We start from the raw sequence: 13,949 nt of genomic DNA on the forward strand, positions 1-13,949 counted from the left end.
ATATGGACTTAAAATTATAAAAAAATGACTATGTACGTTAAATATTGGTACATTTTAATCAAACTAAACAAAAAATATAATGGACGTACCTTATCTTCCAATGTAGTTTCAACAAAACACAATTTTTATTGTCTGTTACCGTAACAATAGGTTACAAACATTTCTTTCAAGTGCTGAAAAGTGAATCTTCTTCTATTGTCTCTGAGGATAGATTTATACTGACTAAAAGAGCGTTCGACGTCACAAGAAGTAACTGGTACATAATTCAATTTCACAATGTCTGCTGGGGATAAGTCCAAGTTAATCTTCACTGTTGATTCACCACTCATCACAGCAACAACCTTTTGTAGTTCTTAATATCCAGGGTTTTTTGAAAGTACAGTGTCCACCTTAGCTCTTACTGCATTTGCAACTTTACCTCTACCACGATTCAGTTGTTCCACAGTACTATTTATAATTTCAAAACTTTCAGATAGTGAAAGGTGCCTATTTTGGAGACTTTTGAGCGTTTTTATGATGCATGAAAATGTATGCTGAATGTGAGCTAAGTCATTCTTCACACTTATGTCACAGGTAACTGTTTTCGCAGTATCAATTGAGACTGCATCTTCAGAGTCCAATGCAAGGAGAACATTGTTAATAGAGTCTATATGTTCGGCATAATATTCAACTGCTTCTAGCCATGTACCCCATCTAGTTAAAATTGGCTTTGGTGGCAATGGAATTTCAGGGTACATTTCTTTCAACACGTTAACTCTACTGGGAGCTTTGAGAAATACTTTTTTCACTGATGAAATCAATAAATCTACTTTAGGGAAATTGTCTCTGACCACTTCTGCCACACGAAATGCATGCGCCACACAAGTAAAATGAGTCAATTTAGGATATACAACAGATAATGCTTGTCCAGCTTTGACCATATAAGGGGCAGCATCGCTAATAAAGAATAACACATTATCGTACATAATACCCTTTGGCCACAGGATACCCATAGCTTCGTTGAACAGTTTAACTATAGTTTTGTTATTGCACTTTTCTAGAACATCACAATGTAAAAGAATTCGTTCAGAATATTGTTCACTTAACAAACCGATAACTACATTACCAACAAGTCTACCTTCTTTGTCGGGAGTCTCATCAATGGAAACCCAAATTGAACTATCTTTAATTTCATCTCTTATCTTCTGTATTGTCTCATCGTAGATGGATGGAGCATACGTCTTCCTAAGTGTTGACTCATCCGGGATTGTATGTTGAGTATATTTTTCAAGGAATTCCCTGAAGACCTTATTCTTTAGTTTGTAGAGAGGAATATCAGCAGAGATGAGAGAACGGCACAGGTCGATGTTAAACTCAGATCTTACATTCGATGTTGTTGGTTGTGTTAAAAACAATTGTCTCTGCTTGGAATTTAGTTGTTTGTTGGCCTGATGTTTACTAGTTGTAATGTGTTGTTGCACCAGGAACTTTTGTGTAGATGATACTGCACACTGACACAAATTACAAAATAATATTTTATTGTCAGTTGATAAACCATCTTCTTTAAATTCTGAAATGTAACTTGTTAGTTTTGATTTTAAATTGACTGAATGACGTACTTTTGGCATATTTACCGTCTTTATAGTATGATTTACAAAACTGAACCTATGTGTACTCTGACTGGCATTTAACTGTTGAGCTGCACAACTGAAGTCTGTTAAAAATTTTAAATTAAATTAATACAGTTTTGTAACTTACTTTCCCATTGTTGATAGGACTGCTAATTTTCAAATAACTCTGATGTTAAAGGGATTACTGAACATGTGTTTAAATCTCTATTGTTGAAATGTATTTTTAAAAGTTAATGGAATTTTGTTTTGTTTTATTGTTAAACCTAATATAATATGGACTGTTTTATATGAAATATGGAAAATATATGGAAATTAACGAAAATATGTACTAAACTCTAAAATATGGAAAAATATGGAAAATAAAAGTAGGATTTTTCAACCCTACACATTGTGAAACATAAAGATAATGCAAAATATAAATTATATTAGCTTTATAAGTAAATATGTATTTACATATAAATCCTTTCCCTGCTTATTATTGTCATTAACATCAATTTTAATTACTATGGCACCTGACATGGTATTTTGAATATCTGGTGCCATGATAATACTTGCTTTGCTACACCATATGTGGTCGATAAATCACAAGTCAATTAATTACAAAACTGTATTATGAAAACTACAATAGTGACAAACATTCATGAAAATAAGGAACGTCGAAGCCTATTTCTGGCATAGTTAAAAAGAACAGTGCCTAAAATGTTTAATATATTATATTTAGATATAAGGATAATATTTTGATGTTGAAATCCAGGTTATATTTGAAGGATGAAAAGCAACAGCGATGTAAGTCAGCAATTGCAAGAAATAAGATATATTTAACATTTTACAATTATTGAAATATGTTTTGAAATACGATTTAAATGGCTATTTGTGCAAGTATAATGTTGTTTGAAATTTAGAAACAAAAGAAAAGTTCACAGATTTTTGTGGTATTCATAAGTGGAAATGTGAAAACACCTGACTTTCATCACTTTCGCTTTGAAACCCTCGTTTACAAACTGCATTTAGAATAAGCTCACTATACCAAATTCACTCTAGAGGGCGAAAATGCTTTGACCGCAGCACAAAATTTCAGAGGAAGTCTTCGGAAATGCAATGTCAGAGAAAGAATCGCTAATAATATTAGAGCATGTAAGAACGAAAGAGAGGAATTTTCTTTCCCAGGAACGGAATGAATGCAAGAATATAGAAGATGGGGGGGGGGAAGTCCAGGAAGGGGAAATTCTCCGGCTTTCCCCACTTCAATTCGAACACTGACCACACATAACCTGATGCAATGTGTTTCTTCACAGGAACTCTCTACACTTGATTCTGCTGAGAGACAAAAACGTCTGTTAGAAACAGCCAAGATTGGAGACGTCATATTGGCATCTGTGCTGCTGATGTTGGGAACACCAGTAGATACAGGGGAAGATTCTGACAAAAATCCACTTTGTGAGGCTTCCCGACAGGGGCACATCGAATTAACACAACTACTTTTGAACACAGGTGCAAATTTTTCTGCAGGATTTCTTTGTAATATATTCGGAGATGGATTTGAGTACAGAAAGATATTAACTCCCTTTCATTGTGCAGTGTGGTCGGGATCACTTTCTGTAGTAGAAATATTTCTTGCTCGCGGCATAAACCCAATCTCTAACAATGAAACTGTTCATGCTGTTCCACCCTTTCTGTTCGCGGCTCTGTCAGGATCTGTACCACTCGTTGAAGCATTCATATTCTGGGGCGCTGATTGGAATTGCACGGACAGCGAAGATCGTACTGCGATATTTTATGCAGCACGATCAGGATCTGATTTGCTTGTTCGGAAATTGATAGACTTAGGTGCGAAGCCACGGTCTGTTGATGTTAATGGTGACAGTCTCTTGTTCTTCGCTGCTAGATCAGGCTCGGTGTCTGTAGTGAAATTTCTCATGTCCCTTGGTGCAGACCCTTTGCATAAGAACTCTTTCAACGAAACAGCTATTGTTCCTGCAACACATTCGGAATCCGTTTTGATGATGGAAATATTTCTAAATTTGGGAGTGAGTCCTTCCTCAAAGGATAGGCTGGGACGGTCACTAATACACATAACGATCCTTAAAAATGACTTTTTACTTACTCAGTTTCTTATCAGTGCTGGCGCTAAAGTAAATGTTGTGGACAATGAAGGTAAGACACCACTTCTTTTGGCAGCAGTTATGGGTCATTTGCAAATTACTCAGTCACTTATCAAAGCGGGAGCTCGGACAGACGCTGTGGACAAAGAGTGGAGAACAGCGCTCCACTGGTCAGCAAAAGAGGGTCACTTGCAAGTTACTCAGTCCCTTATCGAAGCAGGCGCTAGCATAAGTCTTTTGGACAATAGGGGTAATACACCGCTCCACTGGGCAGCAATAGAGGGTCACTTGCAGCTTACTCAGTATCTTATCAAAGCAGGAGCTAGCATAAATCTTGCTGACAATAGGGGTTATACACCGCTCCATTTGGCAGCAATAGGGGATCACTTGCAAGTTACTCGGTATCTTATCCAAGCAGGCGCTAGCAGAGATCTTGTGGATCCTGGGGGTGAAACACCACTCCGCTATGCAGCAAGTATGGATCACTTGCAGGTTACTCAGTGTCTTATCGAGGCAGGTGCTAGCTTGGATCTTAAGAACATAAACAGTGATACACCACTGCACTTGGCAGCAAAAGAGGGTCACTTGCAAGTTACTCAGTGCCTTATCGAAGCAGGTGCTAGCACAGATCTTGTGGACAAATACGGTTATACACCGCTTCACTTGGCAGCAATGAATGATCATTTGCAAGTTACTCAGTACCTCATCAAAGCAGGCGCTAGCATAGATGTTTTGGACATTAGGGGTTATACACCACTCCACTGGGCAGGAATATATGATTTTTTGCAAGTTACTCAGTACCTTATCAAAGCCGGCGCTAGCATAGATCTTGTGGACAATCAGGGTCTTACACCGCTCCACTGGGCAGCAAAATTGGATTATTTGCAAGTTACTCAGTACCTCATCGAAGCAGGCGCTAGCATAGATCTTGTGGGCAATGATGGTAATACACCGCTCTCCTTGGCTGCAAGGAAGAATCACTTAAAAATTTGTCAGTTACTTCTCGAAAGAGGCGCGGATCCGGACATTGTGAACAGTGAAGGCAACACACTGCTTTGTTTTGCTGCATTTAATGGTTACTTTGAAATGACTGAACTTCTCATCAAGGCAGGTGCTAGGACAGATATTGTGGATAATGATGGTGAGACAGCGCTCCACTTGGCTGTAAATATGGGTCATTTGCATGTTACTCAGATTCTTATCAAAGCAGGCGCTAAGCCAGACGTTGTTGGAAAAGAAGGTTTAACACCGCTCCATCTGGCGGCACATAGAGGTTTCTTTGAAATTACTCAGATTCTTGTCAAAGCAGGCGCTAACCCAAACATAGTGGACGATGAAGGGAAGATACCGCTGCATCTTGCGGCAGAAAATGGTAACTTGCAAGACGTTGAGATTCTTATCAAGGCAGGCGCTGTTCTTGATATTGTGGACAGTGAAGGAAAAACAGCCCTTCACTGGGCGGCATTTAAGGGCCATTTACGAATAGTTGAGTTCCTTATTAGTTCTGGTGTGAGCCCTACAGCTAGTGATAGAACTGGCAAGACACCCTTAGACTTGGCCAGGGAGGCGAACAGATCCACAGTAGTTGAATATCTGTCAGGACTGAAAAATGACATTAGGCTGTAGTTACACGAATTGTCTTGTGCCATGCTGTAATGGTGTGATTATTTCATGCTGGTAGCGTCACGACATTCTGAAGTTTAAGACACTTCGTCACCTAGTTTCCTTTTTTACTGTATTATAATTACTAGGCTATATATTTATACATATATTATACATGGCACAAGATAGCGGATACAACCCTAACATAGTAGATAACATAATACGTAAGACAAAACATGATCACAAAAAACACAAAAAAACATTAGAATACAACACAAACACAAGAATATAAAAAATACATCACGCTAACATACGAAAACAAAAACACACACAAAATTGCAACCTCATTCAAGAATTTAATTTGCAACTTCGCATTGGTTACAGAAGAAATAACACTCTACAAAAACATCTTAACACACAAACAACACAAACAAACAAATACAACGGCACAGGCGTATACAAACTCAAATGTAACACCTGCAACAAGTTCTACATAAAACAGACAGGCAAATCGTTTCAAACACGTTACAAAGAACACATCACAGCCATAACAAAATTACGAAACACCTCCACATATGCAGAACACATCACAAAATGCTAACCACACTCACAGAGACATCAACACAGACATGGAAATACTTCACATCCAACCAAAAAGCCAGAAACTCAACACACTAGAACAGTATGAAATATACAGACACACAAAAACACACCCCAACGAAATTCTCAACACACAACTCAACTTCAAAACACACACACTCTTTGACTCTACACTATACCACAGGAACACACCCTCACAGGAAACAGAACAAGTGGCGCCAAGACCAACAACGACCAGTTCTGAAGATGACCCATAAATAGGTCGAAACATGTAAACGAGGTACGTTGAAATGTAACACAGGAAAGTCTTACCACACATATTCCGAAGTGAACAGTGTTAAAAGTTGTGTAATCAAGATGTATATATATTTATATTACAAGTGATTATACTAGGGTTGCAGAACTGGGGAAAAGTGGATGGAAGCATGGGAAAAGAGTTTGTTCCCTGTCCACAAGTTCGGAGCCTTCATTGACGTTTGTGTGACATTTGGCAAGGACACTGAATACACTCTCTTTTTCCCCTATCCTACAATGACGCGAGGGTTGAAGGGAAGGGGTGAGTTACGTGTTCCGGCTTGTGACCTCTGCCTCAATTGTAGGACAGTTTTACATCCCTGGTTTATACTTTTTTTTTTTTTAATTTGAAACAATTTATTGCACTGTACGTTATAATTTGCATAGTAAGATATGAACATCATAGAAGGCAATTTTAATTCTATTACATAAATTATTCGTAAATATTATTTTGTTTACTTATGTTTATTATATATAAGAACATAACACATCATATTTAATATTACGTTCATACTATTATATATACAGAAGTGTGAAAATTATTAGAATAATCTTAATTTTAAAGGTTTTTTAATAGTTCCTTCACAAATATTCATTGAATTGATGAATATTGGTATATAATATTACTATACTGATGTAGGATATATTTACTACTAACAATGCCAGAAAGCATTGTTGTACATTGGTATTTTTCTTATTTTACAATTGTTATGGGAATTCAGAAATTATTATATTATGTTGACGGAATTGGAAACATAAAAAATTAATTAAGAAATGCTTTAAACAAATTGTTCTTTGCGTTTACATTGTTGTGAAGGTTCAAATGAACGTGTACATCAATTTGTGCATATAATTGTTTATGTTTCCAATTCCGCCAACATAATATAATAATTTCTGAATTCCCATAACAATTGTAAAATAAGAAAAATACCAATGTACAACAATGCTTTCCGGCATTGTTAATAGTAAATATATCCTACATCAGTATAGTAATATATACCAATATTCATCAATTCAATTAATATTTGTGAAGGAACTATTAAAAACTTTTAAAATTAAGATTATTCTAATAATTTTCACACCTCTGTATCTAAAAAAGCAGAAATCTCCAGATATCAATCAAATTCCGGCAGATTTAATACAGGAGAGTGGAAGTGCGTTATCGAGCAAAATTTATAAGCCTGTACTTGCTATTTGAAAAAAGAAAATTGTACCAGAACAATGGAAGGAACACATAATTGTACCTATCTTTAAGAAGGGGGACAAGACTACCTGCAGTAACATTCGACGAATATCACTTTTGTTGACGTGGTACAAACTTACAAAATCTCCAGCCCGTGAATCGCCCATACATTTTTTCATAAATAATCTTCGATTTTTGAATTTTCAAATTATTACGAATATGTTGTACGAACTGATGTAATAGCATTGTTTCTGCAACAACTTCGGAAGTTTCAGACCACAACAATTTAAATACTTACTTACTTACTGGCTTTTAAGGAACCCGGAGGTTCATTGCCGCCATCACATAAGCCCGCCATTGGTCCCTATCCTGAGCAAGATTAATCCAGTCTCTATCATCATATCCCACCTCCCTCAAATCCATTTTAATATTATCCTTCCCATCTACTACTCGGTCTTCCCAAAGGTCTTTTTCCCTCCGGCCTCCCAACTAACACTCTTTATGCATTTCTGGATTCGCCCATACGTGCTACATGCCCTGCCCATCTCAAACGTCTGGATTTAATGTTCCTAATTATGTCAGGTGAAGAATACAATGCGTGCAGTTCTGTGTTGTGTAACTTTTTCCATTCTCCTGTAACTTCATCCCTCTTAGCCCCAAGTATTTTCCGAAGAACCTTATTCTCAAACACCCTTAACCTATGTTCCTCTCTCAAAGTGAGAGTCCAAGTTTCACAACTATAAAACAACAATTTAAATAGCATTCTAAAATACGCACTATCTTGATATTCAAAACATAGAACAATCATATAAAAAACGATTTACTAGATGTGGAAAACAACAATTTAGCAAGAGTAGGCACTTTCAATCTTTATTTTAAATCTGTCGAAGTTTTATTTTCAAACTTTCCATGCCCAGAAAGAAATTGATGAATAGAAAGTCAGGCATCAGCAGTTTGCACTGAAGATGAAGTTCACTTCAGGAAAGAAAAGTTCCTTGCTGACTGATCCTTTTGATGCTGAGGTCCAGAGATCGTTCTTCTTATAATTTGTATAGTTTTTATTTTACGTTTTTCATAAGACATTGGAGATTTGTTGCATAAAATTTCCGTATGAGATGCAGCAGCTGCTTTCGCAAGTTGATTCCCTTTTTTTGTTTCCTGTGAATTTTGTGCGCCCATGTATCTAGGAAGGAAAGCCATCGGAGAATTGTTGAACTTCCAATCTTTTTGAAAGAGCAATTGGGTTTGAATAATTGTTATATTTGTAATTTTTTGCATTCAGTGCTACTTGCGAGTCACTGAATATACATGATTATTTTCAAAATGAATTGTGTAATTTGGACGACTTTAATTTAGTCTAACATTATGCAGGATGTATGCAAATCGGTGTCAAATATATTGGAGATGTATTCCTAGCAACAAAACATTAAAATACTTTCACATGAACATAGTCCTGATAATCCTTATTTTCAGAGTTATTCTGCTTTATTGCTAACAAATAAGCTTCTGTTAAACAACTTTTTACAAACATCTCTCAAAGTGGCCTCCTCCTGTCCTGTGGCCTGGGTTCTATGCTCTGGCACACTCTGTTGAAAACGCCTGGATTGTTTTGTATTTGTTCAATCCATTTAGGATTTACTGTCCCAGAACTTGAAAATTAGGCAAAAGAATTGCATAAACTGTGGATATGAAATGTCCCCAGAGAAAAAAACATCTGTTAGGTTTAAATCCATCGTCTATGTAGAACATGTTATTTCCAAATGAAAGAATAAAGAATGGTTTAAAACAAAAATATTGTGTATTTTATTACCGAAATGAAATTGTACATTGTTTAAACCAAAGAGTATCGAATAGAATAGAGTGGCCCATCCGTACTGGACAACATTAGACAGCTGAAGGCAGCACTAATGCGCACATTGCCATCTTGATACAACCCAACCCAGCATAAATAATAAATCTATAAAATACACTTATTGCAGGTTTATTGCAACATAAATCTTTTCTTTTCATGGTAAAGGGGGTAACAATCAAAATGTAATTGCTGAAAGAAAACAAACAAAAGTTCAGCTTCATTAATCCATGCTTTGCACCTTAAAACTTTGTAAACAACTTATCTTTTTAGTATTATTATACTTCTTCGGTGCATACTCTCTTGTATTTTTATTAAGGAACTGGATGATTGCTAAGGTTCGAACTATAGCCCACAACATTCGTAATATTAACATTTTTATTTATGAAAATTTCATTTATCTATACAATCAACTACATTTACGATACTGTATCATTTGTATAGAATTCGAGGATGAAGAAAACATTTATGAAATTCTTTTAAAGTGTAAAGTTCATTAATTGTTTGAATGTTATAAGGCAGACGAAAGTAAGTTTGTTTTGTATTTTTGTTGAGAATAAAATCTTATTTTCTTTCCATTTGCAGCCATAATGTCATAATAAATAATGATGAAGTCATGGCATAATATATTCAAGAACCTGATGTTAACTACTAAAATAATCATAAAAGAGGCAGGAGCAATTATGTATATTTTCTCTCTCTCTCTCTCTCTCTTAAAAACAAAACAAAAAGAACATAAGAACAGTAGGTTGTGTTCGAACGCAGGACCTGACGATAATAGGCCGGAATGCTACCATTATGCTATAAAGTAACACACAGAATACTTTAATTATAACTGTAGGTATCAGGCAACATGATCCAACAACATGTAACATTGCCTGTTCCCGAATTGTAGCGAAGATACCCGAAGGGAACTTGGCTTCTAGAGAGTACATGGTACTTAAAGGATATATGAAGAATATTGCGCACATGGCAAAATAATGGCATGTTATTTACTGTAGGTGCCATCAGATGGCTCTGCTGCTACACGAAACAACACTCATTTGGATTCCTTAAGAATTTTTTGCTATGTCAGTTACGTTTTCTCAATTTTTCAACATGTGTATGGAGGAATGGTAAGTGAATGAATCGTATGCCTGTTACGAATTAAGAAATTACATAATTAGAGTGCTATGCTTTCATCATGGTAAATACAGTAATGAATGGAAAATTCTGAAATGCGTAATAAAAACTTCAAAGCTGTGGATATTACAAGTATTGTTCTCATGTTTTTAAAGATTTCTGTTTTCTCTGACTTTCGACATCGACATAAGCTTCCTTCAAAATATGTGTTGAAAATATTTCCGCTTCCTGTTACATCATTAACGTGTGTGCATTTGAGATGTTCCTTATCTATCCAGTACATCCACTGACGTCTAGATGAGGGTGTAACAGGAAATATCCTGCTGTACATAATGTCAGCCTCGCAATCATAGCATTGCTTTCTGGTCTTATCATTTTAGAGAAGCTCTGAATCCTGTTCAGTCAATTTTTTCAATTCAGGTCTTAATAATTTCTAAAATAGTTTCTGATCTTATTACACAGAATCGAGTTGAATCGTATAAAGTTTGATTTAAGAGTTCAGGAAATCGTGATATTTATAACATCTTGATTTCTCACAGATTAGAGACTAAATCTATTTTTGCAGTTCAGGAGCTCGTGGGATTAACAAATCTTCAGTTCTCACAGGTTAGCCGTGCAGAATCCTGCCAGATTTCTACTTCATTTAGGAAATTGAAGCATGTAACAGCATTATCATTTTCTACAGTCGTGTGCAGTCTTATACAATCTGTTGTTGTGATAGTTCATTCTATCCTACTTGACAATGGACTTCACAAAATTGTGAGAAAATTAAAAAATTTTTCAATTATACAAAATATTTCAAAATTTTAAAAAATACATAAAATTTCCAAAAATTTCAAAACCAAATAATATTTCAGAAATCCTAAAAATTTTCAAAATTTAAAATGATTGAACGTTTTAATTTAAAAAACGTCGAGAATTAAAAAAAATTCAATATTTTCAAAAATTAAAAAATTGTTCAAACATTGAAAAATTTTTCTAAATTTTCAATTTATAACAAATTTAAAGAAATTAAAAAGTTTTCAAACATTCAAAATATTTTCAAACATGAAAACATTAAAAAATATATATGAAATATAAAAATTAAAAAAAAATTCAATATTTTCAGAAATTGACAATATTTAAAAAATTCAAAAAATTTGAGCAAAGTAAAAAATAGAAAAAATTTTAAAAAATTTTAAGATTTAAAAAAAACTCTAAATTTTTCCAAAAATTAAAAAAAAAAGTTCAAAAAATTTTCTGAATTTCAGAAATTAAAAGATATTGAAAAATTAAAAAAAAATTCAAAATTTTAAAAAATCCGAAGTATTTAAAAAATCGCACAAAATTTTAAAAAATTCAAGAAATATAAAAAATTATAAAAATATTCCAAGATATTAAAAAATTTTCAATACAAAAAATTTTCAAAATCCATAAATTCAAAAAAAAAAAATTGAAAAACAAAAAAATTTTCAAACAATTTTCGGAATGAAAAAATTTCGAAATTTCAAAATATTCAAAATATTTTCAGAATCTTCAAAAATACAATGATTTTAGAAGTCCAAAGAAATGTCAAAGAATGAAAAAATTCAGAGCATTTTCAAAGTTTTCAAAAATTCAAAAAAGTTTTCAAATATTTTCGAAATTAAAAAATTTTCAATATTTCAAAAATTTTCGGAAATTAAAAATTTCACAAATATTTCAAACGTTCATGCAATTTCCAAAAATTAAAATTTTAAAAATATTGATGTAATTTTGATAACTCACAATTTTGGGGTAGAGGGCTGCTCTTTACACAACAGATACAGTTCAATTCGCTGCAATAATCAGCTTTCTTCTAGCTACACATACGGCAGAGTTATGGCGGCAAGAAAGTTGGCGGAACAGAAGTTTAAAGCCTTGGTATTTTTTGTCGAAAATCAGCTTGTGTTCGGAATTCCCATTTTGATGCTAACATATACGAAGTGAGGCAAGGGGGAATATAACACCGCATGCCTTCCCTCGATATCGCCATTATTTCCGGAGATCAGAGACTGCAACTTTTCAGGTAGGCAAAAAATAAGGGTAGGAAAAAGTGCAATGGATTTGCTCGATGTTTACGATTTTTTACGTGTTTTCTCTCCCTCCCCCCTATTTTTCCTCACAAGTAGGCCTAAATATTTTTGCTTATTTTTCCCTCGTGTGTGGGAAATTTGTCACAATCTGGCAACACTGGTGCTTTACACCGTAGTAAAATATAATGGTGGTACCATTGGATTACGTGATGATTTCGTGTGAAAATGCAATTAAAAATCATTGGTTGGGTATATAAGAAACAAAGATGTTTGGATAGATTTAGAGCGAAGTGCAAGGTTATTCTTTTTACTTTAAGTAGGTTTTTTCTCCTGTTTGTTGTGCGAAGCGGGATCGAAGATTCGTCACATTTTCAATTACAGTATATTAATATTATTCTGGATATGTGTGAAATATATATTGAGTCTCCTGTTCATTTGAAGTAGTGTATTTCTTTAAAGTAGAAGAGACTGGTATATTGAGACACCTGCCTCTACGCGAAATTTGCTTAAATAACTGGGGCAAACCGTGGAAAAGCCAGGCAGGTTGGCCGGCCCGGAATTTAAACATGGGACCTTTTGAATAAGAGTATCAAGATACACTAGTGACTGAACTACTACTGTCGTGCGATGTTCGAACATGATACTGTACTACGAACTTCGGCCTACTCCTTAGGCATCCAGCAGTACGTGGAAATGACTAAGATGACCGAGTCTGTTGAGGCCTTAAGTTCGGTTCAAGTTTGCCGAGTCTCTGTAGATCCGAAGCTCCCTTTGCGTTTGTTCAATCTTTCCCCTTCCTTTCTCCTTAGTTCCGATCGAAAAAAAAAATCGAAAAACCGAAAAAGAGAGGAGAATTGGGAGGACAAATTTAAAAGGTACGCAAAACGCGTCCTTGCAAGGGGTTGGGGGCTGTAGGAAACTAAATATGTGAGCTTCAAGCCTGTTGGCCACTAGTCTCACTCCGGGTTACGCTGCTCCACTGAAGGAGCTCTAGAAAATTTTGAAGGGGAAAACCGAAAATGGACTAACCTCTTAGGTACCACATACACGACGGGGACGGAAATGTGATCAAGTGTTCACGGAACGGGGCGAGGAGGAGATGGCTGGTGTTTGCCGTTAGGATGGCAGGTGTTATCTTGCACATTGAAAGGGGCTTAGCCATTTCGCAGTGCAAGTGAAGACTCTGTCATCTGCTGTTCGATGACAACGCAAGTGAAGGCCGTCAGAAGAAGCGCCGTGAAATCTAAATCTGCAATTTGAGAGGTTCCCTGTTCTTTCAAATTGCGACTAATTGAGTAACCTCGTACATTTAATAGATAATTTATAGGTTCTGAACTAGGGCATACATCGTTTACAAGAAAAGGGGAATATATACGGGGAAGGGCATATAGGTCCGTGGCCCATTTCTTTTAGGGCTCATCCCGACATTTGTGTTACGCCTTAGGAAAACCACGGAATACCTTAGGCAGGATGAGTTGTCTCATATAAGAGACTAGCCAATTTGGCTATTAGGTAGGAGGTGATTGTTGTCATGAGCCTTCTTGAATCGTCTCA

At 35.4% G+C, this 13,949-nt stretch overlaps 1 protein-coding gene across 7 annotated transcripts in view; it reads left to right on the forward strand.

The window, feature by feature from the left end:
• Nucleotides 1-9,612, forward strand: part of LOC138704439 (ankyrin-1-like) — a 55,886-nt gene extending 46,274 nt beyond the window's left edge. For 6 of the 7 annotated variants that reach the window (XM_069832314.1, XM_069832312.1, XM_069832313.1 and 3 more), the window contains exon 8: nt 2,906-9,612. In XM_069832314.1, the coding sequence (XP_069688415.1) occupies nt 2,906-5,338 (2,433 nt within the window). In that variant the 3' untranslated portion in view covers nt 5,339-9,612. The remainder of the gene's footprint in view (nt 1-2,905) is intronic. The other variant, XM_069832316.1, reaches the window with a different exon arrangement.
• Nucleotides 9,613-13,949: the final 4,337 nt, after the last annotated feature.

This window comes from Periplaneta americana, chromosome 8 (assembly GCF_040183065.1).
Source record: "Periplaneta americana isolate PAMFEO1 chromosome 8, P.americana_PAMFEO1_priV1, whole genome shotgun sequence".
NCBI classification, from domain to species: domain Eukaryota; kingdom Metazoa; phylum Arthropoda; class Insecta; order Blattodea; family Blattidae; genus Periplaneta; species Periplaneta americana.